The sequence below is a fragment of the Chaetodon auriga genome, chromosome 23, assembly GCF_051107435.1.
Source record: "Chaetodon auriga isolate fChaAug3 chromosome 23, fChaAug3.hap1, whole genome shotgun sequence".
NCBI classification, from domain to species: Eukaryota; Metazoa; Chordata; class Actinopteri; order Chaetodontiformes; family Chaetodontidae; genus Chaetodon; species Chaetodon auriga.
Genome location: NC_135096.1, coordinates 16,380,652 through 16,393,916, shown reverse-complemented (window position 1 = coordinate 16,393,916; position 13,265 = coordinate 16,380,652). Strand labels below are relative to the sequence as shown.

The window sequence follows — 13,265 nt, the reverse complement described above, 5'->3', positions numbered from 1 at the left end:
TCACTTGCAGTTAATTCCACGTCACACGAAGCGTTGATGTAAAAACTCTTGAGATCGACCAAGCACGTCACGCCGCTTACATGCAGACTCATTAAATATTAACTTAAACACACCAAACCGCTAGTTGCTGATTACCAAGCTGACTGAAGACGAAGCAGGAAGTGAGCTCTGACCACGGTGTTAGGAATGTGAGGCAGTGAGCTAAGCCCACCTAACTTCTACTGGGGCTGCTGTGACAGTGGCTAACACATTAGCAAGCTAGGAACATGTTAGCGCTAGTTAGCCACGGTCGCTCCCTGAGCGTCTTTTCCTTTTTCTCTATTGTGCCATTTACTGCCCAAAATTTTGTGATAGCGTTATTAAAGGCCAGCTAGTTTGTTATGCGCCAATTAACAAAAATGTATCATGAAATTCCACCATTATAAAAGCTGGTGTGACCGAGCCTTAAAAAGCTAATGCTAATACATAGTGTACTATACTGTTAACTGTCATAGTAATGTCAGTTACAAAGCAATGCTTTAGCAAACTGCTAAAATTAGCTGGCATTAGCTACTCTCAGCTAATGGTCATACCAGACCAAGTTAGGCTGAGTTTAGTGAACTGAAGTAAGACTTGCAGTACTTTATTTATTCAATACTTTTAATCTATTTGCTCTACATTGTATGACACTACTTATCTGTTTGTTCCAACATGTAGATGTGTTGGTTTAGTTTATCCACCAGAAGTTAAAATGAAGTATTTGTAAAGTTGGAGTCACTGCCATGTCTGGCAGGGTTAAAGATGTTAAAGGCTCCACAAAACTAATTATTATTATCCTTACAGCTCCTAAAAACAAACAAAACATCCCTAAAATATGTCCAATCTCATGAGATATTTGCAGTCAAAGATTGCATGTGGGTCCTCAAATCAAACATTGACACATCTAATTATCTTTCACGTCTAACGCAGTGAAATTCCTCTGCTGTACCATCTCAACAACAGTCAGACGACTGTTTGTGCACCCTGCAGCGCTGAGGCAGAAGTTGTGAGACTGTGCTTACTACCGCGCTAACACACCCCTCCTCCAAAACTTCTGTTATCTGCTGATGAGTAGTAAACAGTCTCCCAGCGTTCACCAGAGCACTGCAGTGCAACCGGGGACTCAACTGCTCGACAAGCATGTTTTGAGACATAATGAAGTAAATAATGTCTACATTTTTATTTTTTTGACCTACCATGCAGTCTTTTGGCAAAAACAGACGATAAAAGCTTTACAAAATGCCTGGGTTAGCTGGCTGTTTGGAGAAATACTGTTATGTAAGTTTTATCTCCAGAACTCTGCAACTCACACCAAAACAATCTGGATGGATAAACAGCACAAGAGCTGAGAGGAAAGAGATGATCTGGGTGTGAACTGTCCCTTTAAGCAGCTCCTCACATTGATTTTAACACACCTCTTGCATAAAAGCCAAGCAGGCCAGGAGGACCAAGGTTCAAACTGTCAAAGTGTCCAGGCGGCTAAAACAACCTTATTCCTTCAGGAACCAAAGGCTAAAGTGCAACTGGCCAAAGCTTTCTAACCACCACAGATGTTTTCCTAACATGCTGTGATTCGCTCACTGTTCTGGATCTCAAAGAAAAACGGTCCCACCCTGACACATCTGTTTGGGTTTCTAACATGATCTGCAGCAGAGTGTAAGGATGGATAGATGGCCGGACTGACAGATGGGTGAGCTGTCAGTGAGTGAAGGACAGACACAAAGACTGAAGGGATAAGTATTAAACACCATTAGATATTAAGAAACACCAGGCAAGCCAAGCAGCACAGGCAGCATCATGTGCCACGCTCAATCAAACCCACGTCAAGAACTGAAAGTCAGGATGAAACGACGTTTTAGCTGCATCTCACTTCCTTAATGTGACCCTGCTGAAGCAGCCAGTGAGACACCAACTGCTACATCATGAGTTAAGAAATAAAGATTATGGAGCGCCTGGTAGACAAATGGTCACATGTCACATGGTCGCAAACTGTCGCTGGTTTGACTCCAGCCTTCGCTGCATCATACTCCCCATGTAAATTAAAATGCATCACCCGAGTCTTCTCCAGTGCTCCATGCTTCATTCACCAACAGTTTTCAGCGACGAAGGTGGTGTCATGTGACTTATAGATCCCCAATCAGTATACAAAACAACCATCATCTGTTAATAATATATAGTATCTACTGTACAAGAGAAAATCTATTCTTTTATCTGAACCACTCAGTGGGTAAAAATCTTTCTTTTTTTTTTACCACTTGCAGTACTTTCATGTTCCACTGTTCTTCTTCTGTGACATAATGTTTTCCACATGGATATCAACAGAAGGCTGACATGACTTATTTAAGAACTCAAAATGCAGAATAGCGGAACATGAAAGTGTTACACCGTGTTTAAACCAGACTTTTCCAGCTGCAGAACATTTCATGGAGATGAATCATGCGCCCTGTTTTTCCTTAAATACACAGAAACTGAGGAGTTGTCATTCTCCTCTTTCTCCAGTCTGGATTCTTCACTGGGCTCCTGAATGAAGACCCAGACTTGAAGCCATTTCTGTCGTGTCCACTGGATTAGATTTGATTGGAAACAAGCAAATTCAGCTCAAGGATGGATGTGTTAAGACGAGCCGCAGACTGACTCTGAAATTAGTTTGGGTTATCTTTAAACATCAAGAGATGATGGATAATTCAGACTGCAGTGTTTTGAAAAGGAAGGCTGACAGAGCTCAGAATGTGCTGCTTTGTACTGAAACATTCAACCATTTTACTCACTGCTGCGTAAAGATGAAAGATTGTTTTACTAAAGAATATCTGTTTTGTATTTATGCTCCTATATATGCATTTGGGAGCAAACGGTGAAAGCTGTGAAATAAATAACCGACTTAGTCAAGATTTAACGAATAGCTCGACGTCTAGCGTTTCTGCTCTGTGCTATCAGCTAGCTGCTCCGACTGGGAGCATTAACTAAAACACTAAAAGCAAAAAGCCGCACACCTCTGCTCCATGAAATGGTTTTGACTTTTATAAACGCCCGTCTGAGAGGCGTGCCGACAAAGAATGGACCAGGGACCAGGAGAGATGGAGTGGTCTGCCGACACCGGGCCGATGGGAGCTGTCTGACCTCACGTGTACTTTCTCACATTTCCTGACCGACATTTCACTTTTGTGCACACATGTGCTTCAGTTTTTAAAAAATGGTGAAGAAATCATACTCAACAGCACTTTTACATGAAGACAGTGGAGGTCAGTCAGAAGCAGTGATAATAATTTCCTTCATCTGTCACAAAACAGCGACTACCGACTGCGATTAAGACAAATGTTTTCCACCTCAAACCACCCTGACGAAGGCAGGAGAGCTGAACAGGTTTGGTGAATAAAGCGAGGTGTACTGGAGAACACACAAGCTCTAGCAGATGGGCAAGCACAGCATCTTAGACCCAGTTCAGGCTTAACATGGAGTCCTAGACCACTATTTTTAATTGAAGCTTGCACGGTGAAATCTCGCCCGCTCTCGGCAGCTGACGTTAGAGGTGGTTGATGTTGCCTCAATCAACTTCACAAAAACATTTCAAGACATATCTGTGATGCAAAGCACACTCGGCTTTGTTAAAAGGTTAGCACGCTCGAATTACGATTCGCTTTCCTTTCATGACATTTAACTAAATGAACCCGTCAGGCCAGAATTTGTGTGCAGTCTGCAGCGGAGAGATGTGCCGCGCTGCAGTTCAGAGGTCAGTACTTACTTTATGTAGTAGGGCACGTTGTTCGGGGAGATGCCCTGCTCGAAGGGGCTCTCTACAGATCCTGCTGAGACAGAGAAACAAGGGTCAGAACAACTGTTCAAACTGTCTGCAGGCTCTTTAACTTTCCACACACACGTTTTACTGCAGGATCAACATCCTGTAGTTCTAACAAAGCACGCAGGAAATGTGTATGCAGCAGTTAACCGAAACGTCACGAGCAGTGAAAAGTTTTCTTCAAAGTAATATACGTGATAATGAAAAACAGCAGAAAAACAAGAAATATTGCTAATTATCACTTATTGTGCCCACAAGAGTTGGCACACCAACCATTAAAGCAAGCTGTGCTTTCTGGGAATTGTCAGCACAGTTGGAATGCATCTCTGACCAATCAGATGGCTTGGCTGAAACGACCCGCTGTATAAGCGTTATTGTGCCTCATGGGTAAAATTTGCTGCAGTTAAAAACAGAACGATGCATCGTGGGACAACTGCCAGAACATATGCGGCGGGCGTATATCAACACAGCAGTGAGATATGAAGCACACCGCTCTCACATTATCATCACCATCATCACTGTCGTCTTTATTATAACCACATCACCATCTCTATCCGTCCTCCTGTATCTATGACAGCTCCATTATCAAGCTGGATACAATATTTATCTCTCAACAAATGTGGACGGTGTCTTCATTTTACATAGCAGGGATATTTCAATGCATGGTTTTTCTCTTGATATATATTATTTACGTGGCTGCTGTGCTTCCATCCTACACAATGAGTTTCTGCCGTTTAACCAATTAATCCGTGTCTGAAGTGTCAGTTTCACATTTTGTTTCTTTATTTCCTTTTTCTTCCAAGGCCCCATGCGGTTCTTCAATTTTAATCACTGCCACGAGCGTGTGAGTGATGTTGTGATCTTTTGTTATCTGTGGTCTTTTAATTACTCTGCAGATGAGCTGTAATTAAACTAAAGAGAATTGATGAGGAAAAACAGCTCGCAGTTTGATGAGTGGCTCCAGGTGGACATCGTAAAAAGCACAAAAATCATCCGTATGGTCTTACAAGCTTACGCATCGTTAATCTGCAATGTTTCATGTCACTGTCACATGTGTGGTTTCAGAAAATAATAGTGATTACAACACTAAGAGTAGGAGAAACAGTGAGGCCTGCTGGGTTTTTTTCAGTCTTGCAGATTAAAGCTATAATTCTCCTTTTCAGGTAATGTGTACCTGAATGATTCATTTTAAAATGTGAGTGAAAAACCAAGAAAGAAGACTCTTAGAAACTGACCCCTGCTGTTAACCTGTGATGGTTAAAAATGGTTCCTGAAAAAATGTCTGCAGTAAACTCCAACTGTTCCTGCACTGGAAATATACATAATTAGCACCTGTCAAGACGAACAGACGTCTCATTTCGAGCCAGCAAACGCCAGTTTTGTTGGATGAGATGCTAACTGTGGCTAGCATATTATATCAGCTCTGGATAGCTAGCTAATTTATGTTATCTCCATTGTTGCACGAGGTTTAAAACTGTCTCGGGCTGACCTGTTTTAAAACAACGACCTTGTAAAAGTGGTCTTAAATATGCACAACAAACAAATGAGCATGTGTAAAACAGTGTAAACATCTCCAAATCCAATAAAGAGCAGAACAGAGCTGCTAACATGGGCCTAAACTCTGATATAGTTGCACCTTGGCTGCAGCACAATAGTCCTAAATCAGAGTTTTTGAACTTAACCTGTGATACTGTTTGCTCATGATACGCTCTTTGGCCTGAATGTGTCGTGAGTAATAGTCAAGTTAGCAGGGCATGCTAACATTAGAGCTGACAAACACACTGTTAAATCCTTCCACCTTTGTGCTGCTATGTTTGGCTTTGTACCAAGACGTAGACGTTCACACTTTAGCATGTTGAGCTAAGCTATCCACAGGACACGAAACAAGCGCCCCATAAAAGAACAAAATGAGTTCATAATCAGTGGCTTCATTCAGCCGCGTCTGTGTTCTTTACGGTCGATTTTGACACTGAAGAACTGGAGAAACCAAACTAGATCCACCTCTTTCATCAATGCAACAATCAATGAGGGACTTTCATCTATGTGCTTTCATCAGTATGTGAGTGTGATACGGATGAGAGCCTTGGTCGTACTGGGCTAAGTGCTTGGTCATATTGGAATTAAGTGATAAAACTAGAAAAACAAGTTGCATCAGATCGACAGACCATCATTGGCTCGATGATCAGCCAAATGAGCGAGGGTCTTTATGTGCTCTCTCCCTCTCTCTCTCCCGCTAACACGTCACTTATCGAGCGCCACAGAGTGAGACTCTGTCGGGGTGGCTGCCTCATTTTGTCCAACACATTCTGTCTTATCTCTGTCTCACATGCACAACCTCTTGAGCATCTTGTCAACTGTCAACAGTCTGGCGTGTGCAGGTAGATGGAAGTGTGAGTCTGTCTCACTCACCATGCAGAAGCCCAAAGTCCCTGTGAGCATCCGTCAGCTGCTTTAGATGTTCTGTGATGGAGATCTGATGGAGAAAGATGGAAAGAAATACATCGCATTAAACAGACAAAAATAAAAGAAATATCAACCATCTTTAGGCCATGAGAAAACTTTCAGCCCTGATGCTTCTTCAAAGTCATGAATAGCTTTATAATGTGATCATGACAATACACTGGAGGGTGATTTTTTACATGAATCTCTACATCTATGATACACTCATGAGCAATAAATGGAAGTACAAGGATGGGCAGACGGAGGGAGAGGGGAGCGGAGGAGACGCAAAGCCAAGCATGGAAAAGATAATTGAATTTGTAGTGGAGGAATTAGAGAGGATGCAGTCTCCTGTGAGTCTCCTTCAGCTCTGAATGAGCTGTCTATCTAGATGGAGTTGAGATAATTGTGCCAAATCAGCACGGCTTTGTAGGTACACACAGAGAGGTGGGGCTCAGCCCGCCGGGTACACACACTAGTCTCACGGCTCACAGACCGCCATCGAAACTGCAAACTCTTAGCTTGCCAGTGATCCCAATCTAAACACCTGTTTTGTGCTTTTTTTGGCAGTGATCTCACAAAAGCATAGACTTCATGTAAGCACCACTGCATCACTGGCATGACGATCCTATCTTTAACTTTGATGATTTTAGGAAACACAGATGTGAAGAGCAGTAAGTGACGTCCAAGTAATAAAAGGCAACACACCGTCAACACTTATGCTCATGTTACTGAGCAGCCATGTTTCTGTCAGGCATTTCAGATAACAAACGACAAACACAGTGACACGAAAGTACTCACAAAGAGCAAGAACCACTTCTAAAAACCATCCGTGAAATACAACGTGGAGTTATCATGGCTGCAACTATTTTATCTTGCATGTCAAGAATGGTGAGGTAAACAGCAGAAATACAGCATTCATGTCACAAAGTCATCCCCCAGGAGTGTGTGCCTGCATGTATCCGACGGACCAAAACCCAGGCAGCCTCACAGGACGGCGTATAAAGATCAGAATGCCCCAAATCATTTCTGAGCTGTTCATGGAGACTGAACCAAGCCTGCGTTCATTCATCTTTATCACGATTCCTGCATAAACTCTGCAAATCTGCTGTTTCCATGAAGCCTTTATAATGTGATGTGTAATTCACATAAAAAGCCAGCTGACACTTGCAGGCATGATTTCAGTCCGGTACCAACGCTCGCCAGCTAGCTGCTCCCTGAACGTCCCCGGAGGAGCTGCTGTGTGTCTATAATCACTGATGCTTCCTGACACAGCGCTCAATGATCTAATGTTCCTAGGCGACACACGCCGCTCCGACCAGCATGCAGAGCTTTGGCAGACGCTGATTAACCACAGATTTCTGCACCAGGAAGTGAAAAAGTGAATCAGCGCGGGCATCTCAACTTTTCTTTGGTCGAAGTCTTGAAGCGAAGGGGCCGAGGTGGGTTATCGTCCGGTCTGAGTGGACAGGTAGAGTGTGTGTGCACGTGCATCATGGTATGAGATGAAGGACAGATGAGGATGAACACATGACGGCCGTGACCAGTCCTCTTTTTTTGGCTTCCACATGAAACCGAACGCTGAAATTACCTTTGAGTTCACCTCACCCAATCCATTTCTGCCTGAGCTGCTTTTCCCCGTATCCACGGCAACCTAATCAGAGTCGCACAAACAAGAGGAGCGGGATTGTTGAGGAGGAATTTGTCGCAATTACTCAGAGTGCACCGTGTCCCCACGCCGGCCAATCAGCTTCGACCTTTTAGACACAAGAACACTGTGGACCAACTAAAATGACCTGAATGTAAGTGTACCACACACACTAAAACACACACAGGTGCACACAAACACAACAGAAGCACGAGCACTTACCTAAAATTTAAGCCACATTAACTAAAGCAGAAAACATGAAAACACAAGCACACACTGGGCGCACTGACATTAAAAGGCAGCGCTTGCACACACACACACACACACACAGACACACAGACACACACGCACACACTTCTCTCCACCACCCTGCCATTAAAAGTGATGCCAAAATTCCTGGGCAAACATTCTGGTCCCAGTGAACCACCTGCAATGGAAAATGACTTCAAAAACTGGCAGTTAAATCCCGTTTTCTGTCCAAATGAAACACCAAATTCTCTTCTTACGGTTTTGTATCAGGTCATGCGTATCAGCGTGAACAGACAGAGAAATGAGACGCACTCTCTGACCAAGGCTCACACTTATCAAGCTGCTGAAAGTGAAAGACTGATGGCTGAAACATAAAAGCCATTTATCAAACTTATTTTCACTCAAATATGCTCATAAATTCAAGATGTCTTCAGGGCCTGATCATGTGAGAAAATGGCACAGTCAAACAACTGTAGCTGGCGAGCTAGCCGCTAACCCACTAGCCAGCCGCGAGTCAGTCACAGCAGCTCCATCTCTGCTTTCTCTGTGCTGTTTTGTTTAATCCCACCTGGAATTTTGTGCTCTGGATTGTGTACTTTAAAAGAATGAGGTGAAGAATGATGATCTGTCCTGAAAGACATTCACACCTTTCAGAGATCTCTTTAGAAAAAGTGCAGGACGTTTGATGAACGCAGGGCATTTAGTTTGTTTCTTATACAGCCGCACATCACGTCCTCTGTTCTCCCTCTATCCACATCAACCACACTGGTGTTCTCACCTTTACTACCACACAAAGGTGTGTGTGTGTGTGTGTGCTCAAGCATCTGGTCAGATGCTAACTTCAGAGGGGCTGACCGTCTGGTCCCATCACCGTGGTGTCACCATGATGCCCATCTCCGCCTGGGACTCGGCGACATTACTTGCGTCTCTCTGGCAGCCGAGTGGCTCAATCTGCCACCCGCCCTAACAATCACTGTCTGACTTCCAGCATGGCTGCCACTGGGTTTATTGAGACTGATCGAGGCACACCCTGTGCTTCCTCTGATCACCAACACACGGTGTGTGTGCATGTGTGTGCGCTTTTTATCTTCATTACAGCTGTCCCACAAAGGAACACACACACCGACGTTCACAGGTACACACACTCTTCCTTTAAGGAGTGTATGTTAACCTGAAAGGACTATGTTTGACATGCTGACATCTAATAATCCCTTATGTGCCACATGCAGGAGTTGGACAAGAGACACTGAGACATAAGTAAATTATAATGCTGACAGGTTGAAAGGTCACTGGGCGGAGTCTAAACGCCACATCTGGCTGAGGAGCTTTAACAGACACTTGCAGATGGAGCATTTTCTAATAACTGAGTATATTTGTTGTTTGCTGCCATACAGTATGTGTACATGTCTGCAGAACGCTGCACAGGCGTGTGTGCACCGGCGTGTACCTGCAGCAGCCTCCAGCGCGTGTTGAGATCATCGATGCGTTCAAGGTTGCTCGGTGACAGCTGGATGTCGTGTGGCCCGAAAGTGGACGCCAACTGGTTCATGTGTGTTACGTCATCCTTAATCAGGGCGATCTCTTCCTGGAACTCCTGCAGAACACACACATGCACACTCGGGTTGTTTGTTATGCTGCACTGTTTACAGTGGTGAGAAGACAGATGGGAGACGCAGACAGGTTGTTAGCTCGGCGCGGTCTCACCTCCACTGTTCTAACAGTGAGAAACAGATGCATCCATCATGTAAACCCCACTTTTTCTGCATATTTAATGCTTGCTGATGTATGGAAAACACTGACAGGCTTACAGTAAGGAGGATAAATGCGACGTGAGGGGCGCTCGTGGCAACCAGTGAAACATTAATGGCTGATAGATGCAAAGTGGGCTTACTCTATATCTGTTTGATCAATGTTCTGTTTCTGCTGTGGCGCATGAAGATTAAGGACGAGGTGATGTTCAGCTATGACATCTATGTTACGTGCAGCTTTAGGAGCACTTTAACACAAATGAATCATTATCAAATGACTCTTCAGACAGTGGTACATTTGCTACAAACAAATCAGACTAATTGAGTAGACGAGCAGCCTGTATTCAAATTTACAACAAGCTATATGCTAAGGTTACATGATGGCACAAAGAGGCTTTGTTTACGGCACAAATCACAAAGAGGGTTCTGTTCTTTAAGGTTCCTAACAGTGAATTTATCAGTGGCATTTTTTAATTCTTGGCTTGTAATTGTCTTTTTGGGAGGTAGGCCTCAATCTGACCTTGACTCTTTCGATGTTCTCCGGCAGCGAGTCGATCAGCAGGTCACCAACAGGTTCCCACGCCTCCTTCACCATCTCGGCCTGCCTCAGCTGCCCATCCAGCAGGTCCTCCGCCTCCTGGAGCTCCATCAGCCGATCCAGGGCCAGCTCCAGCCTCCTCTGCCAGTCGGTTGAGTCGGCGCTGAGTCGGTCCCACTTGGTCATCACGTCATCTGCTTCTTTGCGCAGGACTCGCCCCACATTCTGGGCGCGCTCCTCTGGGCTGATATCTGAGGGTCATGGAAAGATGGGTTAGAAAGAAACACTGTCTCAAGTCCTGAAAAAGAAAAACACCTGGTGACATTCAGAGCAATCATAGCACTGTTTGAGCTGTTATCTAATTACCAGTTTAGACGATAAAAGACATTGTGTTTCTGTTTCTTGAGATTAATCAAAGTCTTTGATACAATTGGTCCAGATTATCCTCTGATGGCCTGTGAAGGGATAGTTGATCAGACAAATATGAATTCCTGCCAGGATCCATTATGGGCCCTGTCCTGTTCACCATTAATGAGACTGTTTCTTCTGTGTGTGATTGTGAAATTCATCTTTATGCAGACGATTCACCCCAAAATGCGTATATATACCTTCAAATTAAAGTGGCCATTATCAATATCTTTTATCAGCTATAGGTCACATGACTACTTTGCACATGAAATTCACACCTTTATCATTGTGAGTCACTCTCGCAGCTCTCAACGGTGTTCTTTTTGGCTTTTTCAGCATCACAGTTTGATTCACATGCTGCTGAACTCTGATTGGTGCATGGCAGTGTGTGACAACATATATTTACGACTGAGCCCCGCCTACTTTAAGCCGGTGGGAAAAGCCAAAAGAAAAAATCCTGAAATAACCAAACCTGTTGTAAGTTTGGCAGAAAATAGTATGTGCATGTCGAAGTCCATTACTGAGAAAAAAGGCTTTCAGGGCCTTTCAATAAATACATTTCCACACATAATCCTTCCTCAACTAAGCCCCTTATGATTAATCTCTGTGTTCTAATAGAACCTAAGAATCTATTCAGTTGTACTAAAACAGATTTAAGGGGATGAATGGAGATGAAAGAACAAGTTTAATTTCAACTAAAATCTGTGTGGAAAGTAGAGAAAAGTGTCTGGGGCTACGTGAATATCGTTACTTTAAAGAAGAAGAGCTGTGTGGCAGACATTCGTGAGAAACTCATAAAAAGAGACGCTTTCATCATCATTCTGGAGCTCCTACAGCTTCTTTCAATCTCTTGTCACATCTTTTGTTTGGTTGAAGTCCTGCAGTGATTGTCCAGTCCGCTGAATGCATTCACCTGTGCCCGGTTCTGCCTCTATTCAGCTGCAATTTAAGACACGAACATTGGAGTTTAAAAGCATGTTGCCTCTTTTAAAGCAAACAAAAGCACACGCAGTAGCTGTGACAATGAAGACTGGCTCCTGGGAGACTGTTTCACTTATATGTCAAACCACTCAGGCTGTTTGTGGAGACATGGGTTCTCTTTAAGGAGAGCCAGCTGAATTCAAACCAAGCAAAATGTCATACACTCAAAAGCTGTGTGTCAATTCTGCTTTTTAGACGTCCCCGACCGCTGCTGATTTGAAGCTCTAATCGCTGAGGGAGAATAACTTTCTGAGAGGAAGTGCTTGTCTCCCTCGGTATGGCGGTGATTAGCAGCTGGAGTTCACCCTTTCTTTCTCTTACACTCTCCGAGTGTGTTTGAGTTGGCAAATGAATGGGTTTAATGGGCCACAGTTTAAATTCAGCTCTTTTCTTTGAGCCTGGTAACCGGGCTGCTGCCATGGTGCAGAAGGTGCTGCAGAGAAGTGTGTGCGCATTAACCTCCATGTGTGGCGGTTGCCAGGCTGTTACTAGGGTCCAGAGTTCAGTGCGTGAGCGAGACACCAGAGGAAGAGGAGCTCCAGGTCCGAGCAGGAAACAGGCCTGCTAAATTCACTTCATATTTTCCTTTTATTTTGGAATTCAAGCGCTCTGACAGAAAATATCACGACTTAATGAGCTGTGTCCTGCATTTACATTCCAGTTTCCACATGTAAAGGGCAGGTGCGAGGTGCATTCAGATGCTTTATGGAGAACTGTCTGAAATGAGTCATCCTGGAGACGCATGTTACCTCTCTGCTCAGGTGACGGTGTGTCTCGGGGCAGCTCGGACAGAAAGATTCCCACGTCGTCCAGAGCCTTGGTCACAGCTGGCTCTTTAGCTCTCAGGTCCCTCCTGAAGCCCTGTGGCGTCACACACAACGCACACGTACACACAGCTAGTTTAATTACATTCATTCAGTGTATTGCTGCCACAGTGACAAAGCCTCTGGATCATTAAGAGCTGCCTCAGTTGTCTACCTTTGGGACCACCTCTTGCCCCCTTACATCCAACACCCATGACAGAAACATGTCCTGCATTACACAAAATCAACATGTCATTTAAAGAGATAGATTTGCATCCATTTGCATCGGGCATTTCAGCTTTGGGCCCCAAGATGAAACAGTGTAAGAGGCCCTGCTGTATACATCCATAAAACATCCTCAGGGGTGAATTCGTCCCATGCAAGATGTAATAAATCAAGTGCTTTATATAATTCTCATAAAAGCGGTTGAAGAGGATGTTGTTGAAAGCTCTGCATGTGTTCTGTATGGGTAGATATTAATGCACAAACACTGTTAGATTCAAGTGTGTGTGTGTCTGTGTGTGAGTGGCCCCTCATACTAAAACATGTGAAATGTGAAATGCTCTCACTAAAAGCCTTTTCCTAATGCATATCTGCAAGAATTCCCCATTTCGCAGAATCATTGTAGTTTTACACACGA

The 13,265-nt window shown here is 44.0% G+C and overlaps 1 protein-coding gene across 5 annotated transcripts in view; it reads right to left on the bottom strand.

Moving 5' to 3' along the window:
- The window catches only part of dmd (dystrophin), a 225,923-nt gene that overhangs the window by 38,510 nt on the left and 174,148 nt on the right, over positions 1–13,265 (bottom strand). For 3 of the 5 annotated variants that reach the window (XM_076723928.1, XM_076723931.1, XM_076723930.1), the window contains 5 exons: positions 12,572–12,683; positions 10,416–10,684; positions 9,595–9,741; positions 6,221–6,284; positions 3,758–3,818 (listed from right to left, as the gene is read on the bottom strand). In XM_076723928.1, the coding sequence (XP_076580043.1) occupies positions 3,758–3,818; positions 6,221–6,284; positions 9,595–9,741; positions 10,416–10,684; positions 12,572–12,683 (653 nt within the window). Of the gene's footprint in view, positions 1–3,757; positions 3,822–6,220; positions 6,285–7,841; positions 7,905–9,594; positions 9,742–10,415; positions 10,685–12,571; positions 12,684–13,265 lie in introns of all 5 variants that reach the window. The other 2 variants (XM_076723927.1, XM_076723929.1) reach the window with 2 other exon arrangements.